The 19,216-nt window shown below is 40.5% G+C and overlaps 3 protein-coding genes across 3 annotated transcripts in view; 2 read left to right on the top strand and 1 right to left on the bottom strand.

The window, feature by feature from the left end:
- Positions 1-19,216, bottom strand: part of LOC125230221 (protein alan shepard) — a 171,160-nt gene that overhangs the window by 60,830 nt on the left and 91,114 nt on the right.
- On the top strand, positions 10,203-14,172 carry LOC125230222. The gene is made up of 2 exons (XM_048135311.1): positions 10,203-10,723; positions 12,797-14,172. Exons 1-2 carry the CDS (start codon positions 10,209-10,211, stop codon positions 13,575-13,577), a joined length of 1,296 nt encoding a protein of 431 aa, XP_047991268.1. The 5' UTR covers positions 10,203-10,208; the 3' UTR covers positions 13,578-14,172.
- Positions 14,030-14,784, top strand: LOC125230377. The gene is made up of 2 exons (XM_048135515.1): positions 14,030-14,473; positions 14,773-14,784. Exons 1-2 carry the CDS (start codon positions 14,030-14,032, stop codon positions 14,782-14,784), a joined length of 456 nt encoding a protein of 151 aa, XP_047991472.1.

Here is a 19,216-nt window from a genome sequence, read left to right as displayed (position 1 = left end):
GGCTACAGTTAGAAATAGCATCTTCAGATCTATAAATCATTCTCTCGTTCTACATGCATGATATTTCAATGTGACGTTCTCAAGTAAAAGGTACCAGATTGTCGCTTACCGTAAGGACGGATTTTTCTCGTATCTTTTTACAAATTAGTTATTAGAGCGTCCTGGTTAAGCGTGATACCTTTCGATTAAGAACGTCACATATTTAACATAACTCCGCCACTAACGATGCTGCTAAGATAATGACGTGAAAAACTCCCCTTTACGTTACTTAGTATGCGAGCATGGCATATATGCACGCTATTAATGTCTTAGTTGCGGCCTGATTCGAGCTTTAATATACGGTAGCTATTAGGCCTTTTTTCACACCGTATTGGGCTAAAGTGTTGACTATAACCCGAGCTCTCACTCGTGAGAAGCCTGTGCCCAGCAGTGGCGTATATAGGCTCAATTATTTTTAATATTATTTAATAACAATGGGTTAAGTTACGAAAGTTGCCTTTGCCCAACAGCGGGACACAGTATAGGCTTTGAATAATAATAATAAGTTACGAAAGTTGACTGGCAGCTTCACTGTGTCTCTAAAATTAAATATAAACATTTGTTTATGAACAGTTTTATGTAAATGCAAGAAACACATCTTATGTAAGTATGTAAATATAACTTTAAGTTAATTATGTTGTTGTCTTTAACGCCTACTTAAGAGAAGTAACATTTTGCCGAAGTGACGTTAAATTGTAAATACTTTATGTCATTCGTCGACTTTGTGCCGGTTGCTCTAACAGTATCTTCAAAGAAACCATATTTTATGACAATATGCTGACTAGATTATATACGTGATCACTGCATGCCTACTCAAACAGCTATTCTTCATCGTACCTAAACATAATTTAAATCAATATCGTACCCAATATATTCCTCAATTTTAAAGCACAAGGTTATTCAAATTACATGTACAAGGGGTATAATGTATTTAAGTATAAGTTCATTAAACGACGGCGAACTTTGCAATCTCATGCAGGGAATATGAGCTATGTGAAACGGTTGCCACCGCAGCGTACCTACATTGCCGCGCCTGGTTGAAATTTATACCCCTCTCGTGTGCAGAATGCAGTAATGGTGACCGTACATCGCCAAACTATCGCAAGAACGCTCGTTTATATGAATATTACAAATTCGCTCCGCTTTATTGTAAAGTGTATTTTCAAATCGTTAGGTACTCGTAGATGGCGTAAGTTTAATATTCATACTACACATATTAAAAACGTAGATATATGTGAATTATACATTAGGTACTAATCAGTTTTAGATTCTGTAAAAATGAAGAAGCTCCACAGAACCAATATTCATACCAAATGTAACTCCGTAACCGTAAATCGTTGCTAAAAATATGATACGAAATAATCGTACAATAGTGGAAGCATTAGACCATTTTTGGATGGAATATGATCTTAGGAAAGTGGCACGCACAAAATGAAAGAACCTAACCGACTATGTGATCAACAAGGGTATATTGTAGATATCGGTAAGCCTAATGGATGAAATCTCTTTCCGTTATTATTGCGACCGCCATTATGGGACACGTCATAAATCCTTAGAAAAACGGGTGAGTCAGGTAAGGCTGCATGTTCTAATTATTACTGGGGTAATAATTGAATTGAACTATTTTTTCTTTCTGTACAGTGTTCGTTTGTCTATCATGTTTTTATTACTTTTTTCCTCTCAATTCGCTCAAAGGTTGACTGGAAGAGATCCCTTATAGGGATAAGTTCGCCTTTGTACACCATAACTATACTGTATTTCTATGTCCTAACTTGTCTTATGTACAATAAAGTGTTTACATACATACATACATACATTAATGTTGTTCAGATAAGCAAATGCCATTCCCTTATCATTATTTTATATTAGAAAATAAGTTGACGCTGCAAAAACGGAAGCGTTATCATAAATGACTAAGTTGTTGTACAGAAATGAACTCGTAACGCGTGCATTTGCACGTGTGACGTCACAATGCGTTGAACAAAACACGATATGTTGTGGTCGTTGTGATACATTATAATCCAGTAGCGTAAAGTAGCAAATGAATATAAAATGTTAAGTCTCTTAGTGCATTTCTCGTTTGGAAGCAGTATAATCTTTGTAGGAACCATGTGCATCCAACGTGATTCATCGCTGGAACGATTAGTCAGTGTTTATAAAATTAATTTTATGTGTTTTAAAGCTTCGTAAACATCCATTTTAACAAGGTGACGAGATCAGGGCTTCTCGCTTGGGAATTTTAGTCAGTTTTGTGGTCTGTTTATGGATGGATCTACGTCGATTGGGAAAACTAGTGACACTAACCTTATTGGCCAGAGAGAGAGAAAGAAAGAGAGAGAAACTAACCTTATTGGCCACATTATATAGTTTTGAATAGGAAAGTTCAATCGTCAGCTCATTACATTTGCAATAAATTATCCATCATCAATAGGAATCATTAAAAATCCACCCGCCTTCGAACGTGTCGAGCACAACTAAAGTAAAATTAATCGTTCGTTCGACATTCAATCGGAAACGTTTGACAGGACAAAACAAACCTCAACAGATGGTCATTAAAATTATCCAAAATTTCAAAAGGCCGTGCAAAAAAAGTGTCCCCCGATAATGATTTTTGGAAGCGTAATCCCCGCTAGTTGGGATTATTGCCAAACTAAATGCGGCACAATAGATAAGAGCCATGGCACAATGAGCGGAATAACAATAGCGAAGTGTAGGGCGACTGTGACAGTGGTTATCGATTTCTAATCATTACGCCCCCGCGGTGTCGTGTGGGCTAGGGTCTGCTCGAATTACCGCAGTCGCGAGGAACGAATGTCCAACTTATGTCCAACAAACTGTGCTTAACAACCCCTTGAAACCTTTAAAATGCTTATAGGACAGAAAATCAGCTTCTGTCCGCAACTTCAACTGTCCGAATAACATTGATTACGCGTACTTCAAATCATCTTCATGCAAATTGTCATCTAAATTATTTTTTAAGCAGTTAAAGCTTGAAGAGTTAGGCGTGAGTAAGACAGTAATGAGTGAGTTTTGAGTTTATAAATAACATTATTAAATTACAATTATAATTATTCTAGTAGGGATAAAGTAAGACAAAGCTATCAAACTCTACTGGCGAAAATACACAAATAACTTTAACGACTTTACTTTCACACCGAAATTCGAGGAAACCGGTATTCAATTTCTCAGTACGGATGTTTATGAGTTTTTAAAACTTCCTATAATTGCACTCCTTGTTAAATTTCAAACTCGGAAACGAAACGATCGAGTTTGCTTAAACTTTTCTTACGTGTTAAAAATGATGGACGTTTTTACAGAAGAGTAAATTTTGCATTATATTTTGCAGTAAATTGCATGAAATAGGACTTTTGAACTTTTTAGTATCATATTAACGAATTACGGTACCTAATTAAAACCGAAATAAACTACACATATGAAAGAAAAAGTGACCAAGGCCTCTGGTGCCTGAGGATGGAATCGAACCAGCGTACTCTGCAATCGCGGCAGCTGCCTGTTTCCGCTCGGCCAGATTACAGTTGTACAAATATTTTCAATAGAAGATAATTTAACTTGTGTCAATTAGAATTACGGTACTGTTAAGCGTAGGGTAATGAATATAAGTAATTATATGTACATTCGGAACGGATAGAATTCAGTTAAGTGGAAATATGAATGCAGCTAAACAATGTAACCGTGTATAATTGAATAATTTTCTAAGCTAATGTTTATCAATGGAATTGGACGAGTCGCATTTATTAGAACAATCATGTTGTCAAAAAATGTATTTGTCACTTTAGAATCTCTGTGTGCGTAGCCGAATGCACAAACGCTTACGAAACGCTCACGATAATATCTCTTTCGTAGCTATCTTATCTCTTTCAAGTTTGCCTTTCGCGTCGCAGAAATGCCAATCGGCTACGGGGCCTATAACCACACCTCGGACACTGGCGATCAAATATATGAAAAAGGCGCGTTCCTAGCTCACAGTGTAAGCTCGTGTAGGTGAACGCGTACTATGCTTTATGAGTGAAATATGACAGGTCGACTGTTCGCGTTTTTGACAGGCGGTAACTATGAGGTAACCGAGAGGGGTGGGCGGCACTTTCAGCGGGGAGCGGGAGTGGCCATACTGTACGATAGTACTCTTTATTATACTGTGCCTATACGTACATAAATGATGATTTCTGTACCTTGTCACATTAACATCTCGTTTGAAATGTCATACGAAATTGTCAAACGATTTAAAGCGACAAGGTACAGAAATCATCACTTATTTAAGCCGATGACTGTACTATGCACGTACTCAATCAAAACAATTGTCGTTGTAACTAACAAATGCAACTATTTCCGTAGTATTATAATAGTGTAGTGTAAGCAAAACACGCCCTTCTTCCTAATTCAATTTTAAGCCTATTTCAATAGTCAAATCAGCATTAAGAAAAATTTAACGCTAAGTGTTTCTATATGAAAACTTTTCACTTTAATGATACCATAGGTACATAATTTATCAATCAATTATAAAATATTGATCAAGTATGCTTAACCCAGTATGGGAAAATCCATAGGAAAAGTACAGAAATAATTCCAAATAAATATACGTACCTATATGGTATCTACACATTATGCGTATCCATTAGTCAGAATAGAATTGAATAATTCGTAAATATATCTACAGGAAAAACCACTTAAATACCTACCAATGGGGATTTCAAAAACGTCACAAAGTCACAACGCGTTCTCACAATAGGTACATATTTATTTATTTAGGTATAACTAGGTATTTTTACACCTTGAGACATTTATTTTATTGAGTGACACTAGCAACTTTACATACTGAGGTAAACTATATATTAATATTTTTTTTTTTAATATTATAGGGCATTCTTACACAGATTGACTGAGGCCCACGGTAAGCTCAAGAAGGCTTGTGCTGTGGGTACTCAGACAACGATATATATAATATATAAATACTTATATACATAGAAAACATCCATGACTCAGGAACAAATATCTGTGCTCATCACACTAATAAATGCCCTTACCGGGATTCGAACCCGGGACCGCGGCGCAGCAGGCAGGGTCACTACCGACTGCGCCAGACCGGTCGTCGATATTCTATTAATGACGTATATGATATTCTATTAATGAATAAATAAATAAATAAAAAATAATAAATAAATATTATAGGACATTCTTATACAGATTGACTGAGGCCCACGGTAAGCTCAAGAAGGCTTGTGTTGTGGGTACTCAGACAACGATATATATAATATACAAATACAGCAAATACTTATATACATAGAAAACATCCATGGACCATGACTCAGGAACAAATATCTGTGCTCATCACACAAATAAATGCCCTTACCGGGATTCGAACCCGGGACCGCGGCGCAGCAGGCAGGGTCACTACCGACTGCGCCAGACCGGTCGTAATGAATAGTTAAGCTCAAAGAATTTTATAATAAATATTATCAACAAACGTATAGTTAAAGTTATTTCAAAAGTTAAAGTCGACCAATATGAATTTCAAAAATGGTGTTTGGACTACGTAAAGCATTGCCATCTCGCTACAATTTCGCATGCGGATGCTACGGTCGCCCCCGTCTACGAGATAAGACGCATTTGCTACGATCGCTGCTCGCTACGACACAGAGTACTCACGAGAGATAATATTTTTAGCTAAGTAAACGGTATATCTCGCTTTGAAGTATTGCTGCGTTTAAGCTGTGGTGCCGTGCTTCGCATTTGAAGTAGCTACCTGTGTACGTTTTTGTACCTTATTTCTCTAAGCTCTGTTTGTTATGTTTGCATGGTTAGAGTCATAAGCTTCTACAATAATAAAATTCCTTGACCGTGTTAATAGTTTATTTAGTTGTGTTGTTAATATTTTCTACTTCACCTGAAATCAAACTGCCGCTATCGGAGTAAATATCAATTAAGCTTTATTTACCGTCTCCTAATGGCACCGCGAGTCACGCGATCGTGTGGACACCTGACTTAGCCGATTTGATTTGTTCCCCACATTGGAACCTTATCGCAACAAGCCAGTGATTTACATTTAATGCATTAAGCCTGATTAAATCGTTATATTATTGTGAAATGGTTCTACAGTTCAAATTGGCTGAATGAAAGAGATCAGTGAGATTAGGCGGTTACCGCACGGGGGAAGGAAGTAGGGGCTTACGCTTGAATATTTCATAAACATGCGAGTACGTTTTTACCGTTTCTTGACTGTAGGTACTGTGAGATTTGGTTCGTATCAAGGAAATACACTTATACTTATCTGTAGGTATCTAAGCTTAGGTACGACTTTATGTTATTCTATTATAGCTTTGGTTTGATAGGAAACGATCGTATGTAATAAAAAAAATACAAATAAAATAATAAATATTATAGGGCATTCTTACACAGATTGACTCAGTCCCACGGTAAGCTCAAGAAAGCTTGTGTTGTGGGTACTCAGACAACGATATATATATAAATACATAGAAAATATCCATGACTCAGGAACAAATATCTGTGCTGTGCTGTGCACACAAATAAATGCCCTTACCGGGATTCGAACCCGGGACCCCGGCTTAGCAGGCAGGGTCACTACCCGCTATTACCAAATCATGGTCAAAATCAATAATAAAGTATTATGTATATGCTTATACATATTTACACAAAACTTTATTGAGAACGTTAAAACTGAAATGCAATCATAGATTATTGGCGAAACTGAGAGGGAACAATAAGGAAAACGATGAAAAATAAAAAAATGTAAACCAACAATGATCTCGTTTTCCTATAAACAGAACGCCCCGCCACCGCGTCATCAAAGAAATTCCTATCATTACTCGCGGGGAGTAATATCCAGACATTGTGTGAACGACTGGAAGAGATTACAAACCTACGTCTGCTTCCGGTACCAAATCGTTACGAGGTCTTTACCGAGCAGAACTAGTTATCAGACTTTGGGGTACGATTTGTGTGAACTTCGATGGGGTTATATTTAATGCGTGTAGATTTCTACGTTCACCTGTAATGTAAGGGTGGATCAGTCATGAGTGCGCAAGCCATGCATTTCTATTACCTACGAAATAGAAAGGCTAGTGGAATGATTAAACCAGTCAAATTATAACCAGGAAACCTTTAAAGATGTGATTAGTCAGTGATCGACTTAAACTGGTAGGTTTTGAACGTTTGATTCTAATGTGAATATCTAGGTAGGTAAAAATGGTGACCATGATATATAGATCAATTTGCATTGTATTGAGTATATATAGACATTTAGCACCGATCTTAAACATATATTTTTAACGCTTAAATAAACATGAATTTCTCAGTAGGTATAAATTGTAACTGAGATTTTTTTGCTTAAGACCAGGTTTTTGTGTACTATAATCATGATTTTATCAAAATTAATACTGTGAAGGTCGCGCTTAAGAAACTGTAAATGTCAGTAATTTAAAAGGGTGCAAAGTTGTCGTAGAGCGGCTGTCGCGGGGCGGGGGGAGCGCGCGGGGCGCGGGCCTGGGAGAGCGCGCCGCGCACCGGCCGCGTCACCGCGGCGGATCGGTTAATAGGTTAGGGACGTAAGGTACCGGCCACACCAGAGCGTCGCGTGTCTCGGGGCGCGCAACGGACGTCCGCGCCACGCCACCTGAGTGTAATTCAAAAATCGTCTCCTCAGTACATTTTGTATAGGAAGGACGTAAGACGCGCCCCAGGCGGCGTGGCGGCGGCGTGGCGCGCGCCGCGCCGCCTGGGGGCGCGTCTTACGTCTAAAATAAACACAACGGACGTGGCGTGGCGCGGGCGTGGCGAGGACGAGGCGCGGACGGGGCGCGGACGCAATCTAAATTACACACAAGAGGTGAAAACACGGCTCGATGCGTCATTATACAGGCTGATTTCGTTGCGGAAACGTCTTCCTCGTCCGATGATGAAGATGCGTTTGCCTAGCTGCAAATTCTCAATATGCAGAGGCACAGGAGATATTGGGTTCACCCTATGCGAAAATTATCCGAACATTACAGATATTTCGAAACCATGGAAAAGTTGCATGAATATCCGGATCTTTTTCGTACAGTTTATAAAATGTCAAATAAAAATGCAAATAATAAACCTTTGAATTCAGATTTCTTATCCCTCATGCCTGTTTGCCCCACCCAACCATACCCAGGCTGGCCCCGACTCCAAAAATAATTGATTTGTTTATAATTTGGATGTTTAGATTATTGCAATACGATAAGAAATCTGAATTCAAAGGTTTATTATTTTTTGCGTTTTAGTTTCTCCGTGTTTTGTAACGCGCTTATTTTTGAAGGCGGTTTTATATTAAAGAAAAATTTATTTATTTATTGATTTTAGTGGTTCCTATTGATATTATATACGTACAGTAGTGAAAGAATTATCCTTTAACTCCTAACCATTGAGGAGTTGACCTTCCATCATCAGCTCAGCGACATTAAAATTTTTACCATCAATCGTAAATATTGGTGTACCTATTAAAAATACACTAAAAACATTACATGTGCCTATAACATTTGAAGAGTGTAACAAAACAAATTTCCTTTCCTTAAATATAGCATTAACTATTGGATTGCCCGGCCTAAGTTATGACTTCTACTGCCCTCTCTTGGAAATAGGCGGGAAGTCTTCGACCGGAGGATACCTGATCGGTTTCTTGCGCCATCTAGCGTGGGATAGCTGCACTCTTGTATTCCTCTATGGACTTACGTGGATCATAGTTGCCATTTTGAAAAATAGAAGTAAATCGTCATCGGGCGTTTGCCTTCCTTCCTTTTATTCGTAACCAGACTTAATTATGGGTTTTTTTTTAAGCTCCGCGTTAATCGCGAAGAGTTTAGTATTATATTTTATTGTTGACTTAATTTCCATTGAACGTCCGGAGCCGGCTGTTTGCGGTGCGAGCCGATTTAGGCTTGGCAACACTAGTCCCGTCCAAAATGGCGAATGAGATGGGATTTCTTTTTGCCGGAGAGAGAGTTGAAGGGATATCGTTGGCCCAAGCTAAAATCGGGCGCAATCGCCCGTTTGACCCCGGAATCGGACGTGAATAAAACCATGTTCTGATGGTGATAGGCGACGCCCAGCGTGCCCGGATGTCGAAATAGGTGCAATTTTGCCCTCTGCTGGCCCCTTCTCCATCAACGGGTTCACGCCGCGTCGCCTAAACCTCGCGCCGGCCGCGAGAGCTTCCCCTGGTATCCCGGTAACTTGTGGGCAGCAGATTGCTGCTGTTCTACCTACTCCCGACGTTTCACCCCAAGGCTGCTGACGTGGCAGTTGTGGTGTTTCGAGGTCAGATCTTTCCACGTTTACTTATTGACTGAATGAACCGGCCTTTCGGTTCTGGCGCCCATCCGTGTAACTACCTTAATATATATTGACCGCTGTATCCGTTTCTACCAGTAATGATAATTTAGAGCTCGCTGACCCACGTTTGTTCCCTTAAAATATAAACTCAACATTATTGTTCTCGTGAGCTAGCCCTCGGCAAACAATTGTTACCGTGTATCTAGGTTAACAAATTAGCATAAACAATTTAGATTTTTTTTCCTGAATTCAATAAATACCTGGTTCCTCTTCAACTGTTGTTTGATTTTTTTTTATTTTGGCGTTAGCTAAAGGAAACCCCCCGTAAAATTAAATATCGTAACAGTGGCGCCCAACGTGGGGCGTTATATCAGCGAGCCTCTTTAGTCACATTGTTAGCTAGAGGAATTTCTGGTAGAAACGGTGCGGCTTGTATAATTGTAATTAAGTAGGTACTTTTGTTTTTTTTTAATTTTAAGTAATTTTGTGTATTGTAGCTGCAGTACCTCGTATAGTTGTGCGGAATTATTTCTGATATTACTTTCAGTGTTTGGAAAGATAGTTATTTTAAGAAAAAAAATTTGTTCTTTTACCATTTCTATAAACATTAATTCTTGTGGGTTACCGGGACCCAGTGTGGGAGTTGTAACAATTTTATATTAATAGTTATTAAGAGATTGCATGTATATTGGAGATTACAACCAAGGTACTTGTTTGTTAACGGACGGTTGTGTAAAAGAAAAGTTAAGTTTTTTTTTAAATTTAAAAGTAAGAATATTATATTCTCCCTGTGTGGGAGGTTACAGTGATTGTTTGTAGTAGCCATCGTCAACTTTTTCATAATGGAGGACCGTCCTATTAATTATAATTTATTACATAAAGATGAGTTAGAGTATGAAGTGTCCATTAGGGATGTCACTCCCGCGGGAGATGTAAAAAGCTTAAGGGAACAAATTAGGAAGTTAGCAAGGGAGCTACCTTCGGATGACATTGCGGAATTTGAAGGGCAGTTAGCGCAAGAGCTTACAGTGGTTCAAAAGAAGTTAGGTGAATTGGAGGAATCTACCACGGCTGCCAAGTCTCCAATAACTTTGAAGTCTCTTAATCGGGTACAAGCATTAGGTCACCATTTATATCATCGATTAACACGGATCAAACCAGTAGAGTCCACCGATGTGACCTCGCACTCCGAGTTAATGGAGCGGCTTATGCGAATTCTTTCAAAATTGGATAACATGCTATCGGTATTCGTGTCGACTCATTCGAATGCTGCGTTTACTGATGCGGTCGAAGGGGTGGAGCCTCCTGCTCAGACGGAGACTTCACCAGCGGTTCCTAATGCTTCGTGCTTTAATAAATGGATGGTGATAAGCAATAATGTGTCAACCCACACGCCAACCATTTTGAGAAAATGGCGTCTAAAGATTTTTTCTCATTTTTTTGTGTTTCTCTTAAAAAACATTGTTTTTTATATAGATTGTTGTGTTTTCAGCTATAATACGTTCAGTAGTAGTGATTATTGTAGCTTAATTTCAAAACAAACTTCAATTTGACGAAATAATGCCCTTTTCTTTTATTGCGAATTGTTCGACGACGTCAAACTTTTTCAAGACTGTGTTATGATACTTAACCCACTTTTGCTAATTGTTTAAAAATATCTATGAGTCTTAAATAAACATGTTAAAGCACATAAATTGTTATTGTAAAATACTCTACCTATGCATATTTTTAACTTTATAAGTGTTAAGTAACATATCAGTCATGGTCACTTATGTTATTAGGTATAAATAATAAAATAATAATAAATATTATAGGACATTCTTACACAGATTGACTGAGACCCACGGTAAGCTCAAGAAGGCTTGTGTTGTGGGTACTTAGGCAACGATATATATAATATATAAATACTTATATACATAGAAAACATCCATGACTCAGGAACAAATATCTGTGCTCATCACACAAATAAATGCCCTTACCGGGATTCGAACCCGGGACCGCGGCGTAGCAGGCAGGGTCACTACCGACTGCGCCAGACCGGTCGTCATGTAGGAATCAATACATTATTTATTAATCAAACCTTTTAATGATTTTTCTACTCCCGAACTGTTATTCGTCATTTACAGGATTGTGCGTATCGAAAAAACTGAAAACGCATTGTTTGGTTCTGTAATCATGGCAACGCATTGCATTAACGATACTGCGTGCGTGCGCGGGAAGGCTTTGGGCAGCTGAGCTGACAGTGCAAACCTTTGCAATACAGGAAACAGTGTGAATTTCGCGAGAATTATTTAAAAAAACTATTAAAAACTAAGTGCATGGTCGTTGTAAAAGTATTGTATGCAATGGTGTTTAACTGACTCCAAAATACTCGTGGAAAGTACGCCCCTCATATTTCTTGACCTCCTTTAAACGCCTGTTGAATAAAATACTATAAATTAACTATTAGAGTAATGATCATTTCTAGACACATATTTAAATTATCTGTGCTTTTTCAACAAAAAATCGTTACAAAAACCAAATAATCATCTTTAAAAAAAACAAACTACTTATCTAAAATATACAACAAAATATTTTTTTACGCTAAGAAATAGACTAAGTCATTTAAATTATGAATAACTCATGACTTGTACAAGAACAAAACATAAAATATCTTTAACAAAATAATAAACTACCATTCAGTAAGTATTCAAAAATCAAACAATATTTTTATGCATACATTAACACGTCTTAATGTAATTAGTAATTATAAAAAAATAGTAGCTTATATTAGATTTTTATATAAACACGTACTTGTAAAAAATGTTTGCAAATTATAATAACGAATATGTATATTCATGACTTAAAATGTTCAATTTCGTACTGAATTAACCATTCATGTGCAAAAATATACTAATGGACTAAGTCATAACTTATTTAAACATAAATTAATATGAACAGTTATATTTTACAATATAGTGTCATGGTACTTACACCAAAAACGAACAATTTATGACCCGAATATAATTTAACAATAATGACTTATGTTTTATAACACGGGTCGTAGCATAAAACAACGAATAAAATATCATTTTGCAATAATCATTCAAGTCTCATAGTGGGTAACTATGTCATTTTTTGCGTTTTGCAAGAATGAGTCAAGTGTAAAAAAATCGTTGAGTCAACCCTCATAACACATTATTGTAATTTAAATATGTCTTCTGCCAATTACTATAATAAGTTAAGGTTCTTGACATATTAATGAAAAACAGGCAACACACGATATAGGATTTGTGTTAACCTATTTTTTTACTTTTGGGATAGTAAAAATTTTCAAAATGAAAAGGTCATTTTTGCAAATAGAAGTTTAAAAATCCAGCTATAACATGGCATTAAAATCTCATTTTTTTAGTTTTTGTGGGTTGACACATTATTGCTTATCACCATCCAAATATCAGACGGTTAGTTCTTTAAATCTTAAATTTAACGGTCGTTCGTGTGTGAAGGCTTTCCTGCAGCGGGTCGAGGAGTTGGCAGCTTCGCGTCGAATTACGGAGGCTAGGCTTTTAGCTTCGGCGGTGGAATTATTTGATGGAGATGCACTGATGTGGTACCGTGGTATCCGTACGGAGGTGTCTACTTGGGATCAGCTGAAGGCCGCCTTGATAGAGGAATTTTTGCCGTTCGATTACGATAGGCGCTTACTTAAAGAAATTAGGAATCGTACTCAGGGTTCTAATGAGAACATTTCCACATACATTAGTATTATGCAGAATTACTTCAGCCGTTTAAATAGTGAATTGTCGGATCAAGAGAAGTTTGACATAGTTTCAATTAATGTTCGTCCGGAATATACAGTGCCCTTGGCTATCCAGTCAGTTACTACCTTAAAGGATTTGAAGAGGGTGTGTCGCGTGCTTGAAGATAGCTGGCAACGGGCCAATGCATTTGTGGAGCCTCCTAGACCTTCCTCGTCGACTTTAGCCGCGGATCTGAGTTTTAAATCCTCATCACGTCCCAAGGTGGAGGCAGCTCACCCGATGGAGAAGCCGTTCTGTGTTCGTTGTCGTGTAGATACGCACAGTTTACGTGAGTGCAAGTCTAAGCGTGTGGTTTGCTTTAAATGTGGTAAGGGGGGCGTGACTTATCCGGACTGCCCAAATTGTTTATCTCAGGCTTCCACTTCGTCCTCGTCGCACAATGATGATGTTTCCGGTGCTTCAAAAAACTAAATAGTCCGGGCCGCCGAATTTTGAGTCCCTACGATTCGGAGCGTGGGAACTCGTGTAATTTGGTTGATTTTGGTGGAGATAATATTGGGGTAGGTCCGGATTGTCCCGACTACCCACTTATAGTTAGCACCTTAATGTCTCTTCCCGTTTCGGTGGTTCGGAATCGGTTCGTTATAAATAAGGACGAGCGACCTCACATGTCGGTGGGCATTTTAGGTCATTCTTTTCGAGGCCTCTTGGATACAGGGGCAGGAATAAGTATCATTGGTTCCAACTCTCATGTGGATTTTTTATCGCTAGGAGCTCAGTTAGTTTCTGCCACGGATAATACCCATATTATAGCGGCTAATAAAACTCGTTCGAGAATAGTCGGTTGTATGTATTTAACGGTCAAGGCTAAGAATCTTACGCGTGAAATTAAATTTTACGTGATACCGGATGTAGGCACGCGCATGATCTTCGGGGTTAACTTCTTTAAAGCGTTCAACATTGCGCCCGAATTATTTCGTCAGTACGGGAACTCGGATTCAGACACTACCGTAGATGAGGTAGTGCCTGACAAGCACCTTTGCTCCTTCCAGGAGTTGACTTCGGACCAACAAACTATCGCGGACGGGATTATTCGTGGCTTTGAGAATATTTCGTTCGAGAAGAAAGGCTTAGGGCGTACTCACTTGCTCACCCATAAGATAGACACAGGCGACAGCCCCCCGATCAAGCAACGTTACTACCCGATCTCACCGCACCGGCTGATCGAGCTTAACCGACAATTAGACGAGATGCTGGAGCAGGACGTGGTTGAACCTAGTACTAGTGCTTGGAATAATCCCACGCTGTTCACTGCTAAGTCCAACGGGGACTTGCGCTTTTGTTTGGATAGTCGCAAATTGAATTCGGTGAGTAAGCGCGATGCGTACCCATTACCTTATATTTCGCGTATTTTGGACCAGTTGAGGGATGCGAAATTTTTATCTTCCATTGACTTGAAAAGCGCGTTTTGGCAAATTCCGTTAGACGAGGCCTCGCGTGAGCGCACAGCTTTTACGGTTCCCAAAAGAGGCTTATTTCAATTTAAAGTAATGTGTTTCGGCCTCACGGGCGCACCGGGCACGCAGCAGCGCCTCATGGATAAGCTGTTTGGCCCAGAATTCAATGACAGGCTTTTTGTGTACCTAGATGATATTATAATTGTCAGTCAGACCTTTGAGGAGCATATTTCATTATTGACTCGCGTGCTAGACCGTCTGTCGGCCGCTAATCTAACCATTAACCTCGGGAAATCCCAATTCTTCCGAAAGGAACTCAAATACCTCGGCTATGTGGTAGACGAGCATGGTCTGCATACTGATCCTTCCAAAATTCAAGCTATTATCGATTACCCGGTTCCCACTAACCGCAAGGAGGTTAAGATGTTTATAGGTACCGCATCTTACTACCGTAGATTCATCAAAAATTTCAGCGACCTCGCGGCGCCCCTAAATGCTTTGACGAGCACTCGGAAAAACGCTCCTCCCTTCTTGTGGTCGGAGGACGCCCAAGAATCCTTCCAGAAATTAAAGTCGGCCTTAGTGTCGGCTCCCATACTTTCTTGCCCTGATTTCTCCAAGCCGTTTCTCTTGCACTGTGATGCGTCCGGGTACGGTGTGGCCGGTACTTTGACACAAGTGATGTCAGACGGGCTAGAGCACCCCATAGCTTACGCAAGTCGTTCGTTGAATCGTGCTGAGCGCAATTATTCCGCGACGGAGCGCGAGGCTCTGGCCGTCGTTTTCAGTATAGAGCATTTCCGGCCCTATCTGGAGGGTGGACCCCGTTTTAAAGTAATTACCGATCACTCGAGTTTAAAGTGGTTTTTTAACTTAACTAATCCGACAGGAAGATTAGCGCGTTGGGGTTGTAGATTATCTCCCTATGACTTTGAAATCATACACCGTAAAGGTAAGGATCATGTCGTCCCTGACGCCTTGTCTCGTAGTGTGCCGGTGTTGGAAATCCATACGTGCGAGTGGTATAATAAGCTTTTTAAAAAATGTCAAGAGTCTCCAGGCTCTTGCCCTAATTACGTTATTCAGGGTAATAAACTTATGCGTTACTGTAAAGGTAAATTCAACATTTCGAGAGAATTCGATTGGAAAGAAGCCGTACCGTCGTCTCAACGTTCAGATTTAATTAAAACTTGCCACAATGAGGAGCTTTCCCACCTGGGAGTTTTTAAAACGTACAAGCGGTTATCTTTGCACTACTATTGGCCTACCATGTACAAAGACATCGCTAATTTTATTCGAGGGTGCGAAGTTTGTGCCGCGTACAAGAATTCTCAAAAGGCCCCTCTCGGATTCATGGGGCATCCTAAGACCTGTTCGCGTCCTTTCGACACGCTTAGCATAGATTTAGTGGGTCCGCTACCTCGATCCCGAGCTGGGTATACGTATATTCTGTCGGTGTTGTGTTGTTTTTCCAAATACGTGATGTTTTTTCCCCTCAGGCGCGCTGTAGGGAAAATCATCGCGCAGCGACTGGAGGATGAGGTGTTTCTCAAACATGGGGTGCCGCGCACCGTGATTACGGATAATGGTACGCAATTCACTGGCAGCGAGCTGAAAGCCTTGTTTCAGAAATATTTCATTCCTCAAATTCATTACACGCCTCGTTACACGGCCCAAGTAAACAGCGTGGAGCGTTTTCACAAAACTTGCCTTACGGCTGTCGCTATCATGGTTCAGGACGATCATCGAGCTTGGGATGTAGCCTTGCCCAAAGTCCAATTCGCTATGAATTCCACCACCAGTGAAACCACTCGTTGTTCCCCCTTCTTCCTGGTCCATGGTAGGGAGGCCGTTGCGTGTGGGAAAGTATACGGGGACAGCCAAACGTCTAACCCGGATCCGTCCATTGACTCCCCCGACCGGTATGCGGACTCCCTGGGCGGCCTGAGGGCAGTTTTCGAACGGGTTAAGTTATCACTACTAAAAGCTCACGATAGGGGGCACGTTATTACAACAAAGGTCGTCGTTCCGAAGAGTTCCACGAGGGTGAGGTCGTTATGAAAAAAACTTTTCCCTTGAGTGATGCTAGTAAGTTTTTCATGGCTAAGCTCGCTCCCAAATATGCGAAGTGTCGAATAGTTCGTAAGCTCTCGAGTTTGGTATACGAGTTAGAGGATTTCTATACTGGTAAAAATTTAGGGTCCTGGCATGTCCAGCATATCAAAAAGTTTGATCCGTGATCCATTTAATTAGCTATAAGCTGTATGTCCACAGAGAGGTTGGCAGTGCAGGGCGAGAGCTCGGGTTTCGTCCTGCAGGGCTAGCTTCCCGGTGAAGAGTGTCAAAGGGTAGTTTAGCGGCTTCCTAGCCGAGCTATCGGGCACTAACCCGTAATCGGTTTACGGGTAATTGTGCTTGTCCCGCCTTCCGCCGTGTAGCTTGGACGCGCAGCCCGTTACCTCGGTCGCTCGCTGCGCCGCCAAGATATACTGCGAGGATAGGAGCTTCCAGCTCTTCGTTCTGGCGTTGTGTCGAGTAAGTTATTAGTTGCATGTGGTATCTGGATTACAGTCCTGACTGTGGCCATTATTTTAGAATTAGTAAGTCGTGGGTTCGATTTCGATGGTATTTTTTTTTTGTATATCAGATTTAGATGTTAAGTTGTAGTAGTCCTTTTACCCATACTCCAGGTAGTTGAAGCTGGGGACCAGCTCAAAATTTTGTCTCGTCAAAATTTTCTCTGGGGAGGGGAGTATTGTAACAAAACAAATTTCCTTTCCTTAAATATAGCATTAACTATTGGATTGCCCGGCCTAAGTTATGACTTCTACTGCCCTCTCTTGGAAATAGGCGGGAAGTCTTCGACCGGAGGATACCTGATCGGTTTCTTGCGCCATCTAGCGTGGGATAGCTGCACTCTTGTATTCCTCTATGGACTTACGTGGATCATAGTTGCCATTTTGAAAAATAGAAGTAAATCGTCATCGGGCGTTTGCCTTCCTTCCTTTTATTCGTAACCAGACTTAATTATGGGTTTTTTTAAGCTCCGCGTTAATCGCGAAGAGTTTAGTATTATATTTTATTGTTGACTTAATTTCCATTGAACGTCCGGAGCCGGCTGTTTGCGGTGCGAGCCGATTTAGGCTTGGCAACACTAGTCCCGTCCAAAATGGCGAATGAGATGGGATTTCTTTTTGCCGGAGAGAGAGTTGAAGGGATATCGTTGGCCCAAGCTAAAATCGGGCGCAATCGCCCGTTTGACCCCGGAATCGGACGTGAATAAAACCATGTTCTGATGGTGATAGGCGACGCCCAGCGTGCCCGGATGTCGAAATAGGTGCAATTTTGCCCTCTGCTGGCCCCTTCTCCATCAACGGGTTCACGCCGCGTCGCCTAAACCTCGCGCCGGCCGCGAGAGCTTCCCCTGGTATCCCGGTAACTTGTGGGCAGCAGATTGCTGCTGTTCTACCTACTCCCGACGTTTCACCCCAAGGCTGCTGACGTGGCAGTTGTGGTGTTTCGAGGTCAGATCTTTCCACGTTTACTTATTGACTGAATGAACCGGCCTTTCGGTTCTGGCGCCCATCCGTGTAACTACCTTAATATATATTGACCGCTGTATCCGTTTCTACCAGTAATGATAATTTAGAGCTCGCTGACCCACGTTTGTTCCCTTAAAATATAAACTCAACATTATTGTTCTCGTGAGCTAGCCCTCGGCAAACAATTGTTACCGTGTATCTAGGTTAACAAATTAGCATAAACAATTTAGATTTTTTTTCCTGAATTCAATAAATACCTGGTTCCTCTTCAACTGTTGTTTGATTTTTTTTTATTTTGGCGTTAGCTAAAGGAAACCCCCCGTAAAATTAAATATCGTAACAAGAGTTCCCTCGATTTCTCCAAGATCCCATCATCAGACCCCGACTTGGTGCCAATAGGACCATCTCGGGGTTATACCCGTTCGATTAAAAAAAATAATTTGAAAATCGGTCCATGATTCTCGGAGATATCGAGTAACATACATACAAAAAAAACCGGCCAAGAGCGTGTCGGTCCACGCTCAGTGTAGGGTTCCGTAGTTTTCCGTATTTTTCTCAAAACAATTTTCCTAGAAAGTCTTTATAAAGTTCTACTTTTTTGATCTTTTTTCATATTTTTTTAAACATTATTATTTTATTATTAATAGCCTACATGGTGTCCCACTGCTGGGCAAAGGCCTCCCCCATGGATCTCCATCCGTCACGGTCTTGAGCAATCTCCGGCCAGTCACTAAGATATGCGTCCAGGTCATCCCGCCATCTCCGCCTAGGTCTGCCAGATCCTCGCCCGTCTTGCGGCACCCAGACCGTGGCAATTTTTGCCCACCTCTGTGGGTGCATGCGACAGACATGGCCGGCCCAGTCCCATTTCAACTTGGCAGTCTTAACTCCAACATCAGTAATGCCTGTTTTGGAGCGCAGCGTAGAGTTACGGATTCTGTCAATCCGTTTTACTCCTAGCATACTGCGCTCCATGGCTCTTTGGCAAACCTTCAATTTGGTCTTTTGCGCCTCGGTAAGTGACCACGTTTGAGCACCATAGGTTAGGACAGGCAGGATGCACATGTCGACGAGTCTCCGTTTTAAGGTCAGAGGAAGGTCGCCCTTCATC

The sequence above is a fragment of the Leguminivora glycinivorella genome, chromosome 10, assembly GCF_023078275.1.
Source record: "Leguminivora glycinivorella isolate SPB_JAAS2020 chromosome 10, LegGlyc_1.1, whole genome shotgun sequence".
NCBI lineage: Eukaryota > Metazoa > Arthropoda > Insecta > Lepidoptera > Tortricidae > Leguminivora > Leguminivora glycinivorella.
The sequence above is the reverse complement of the archived record's forward strand: the minus strand, read 5'-3'. Positions and strand labels throughout refer to the sequence as shown.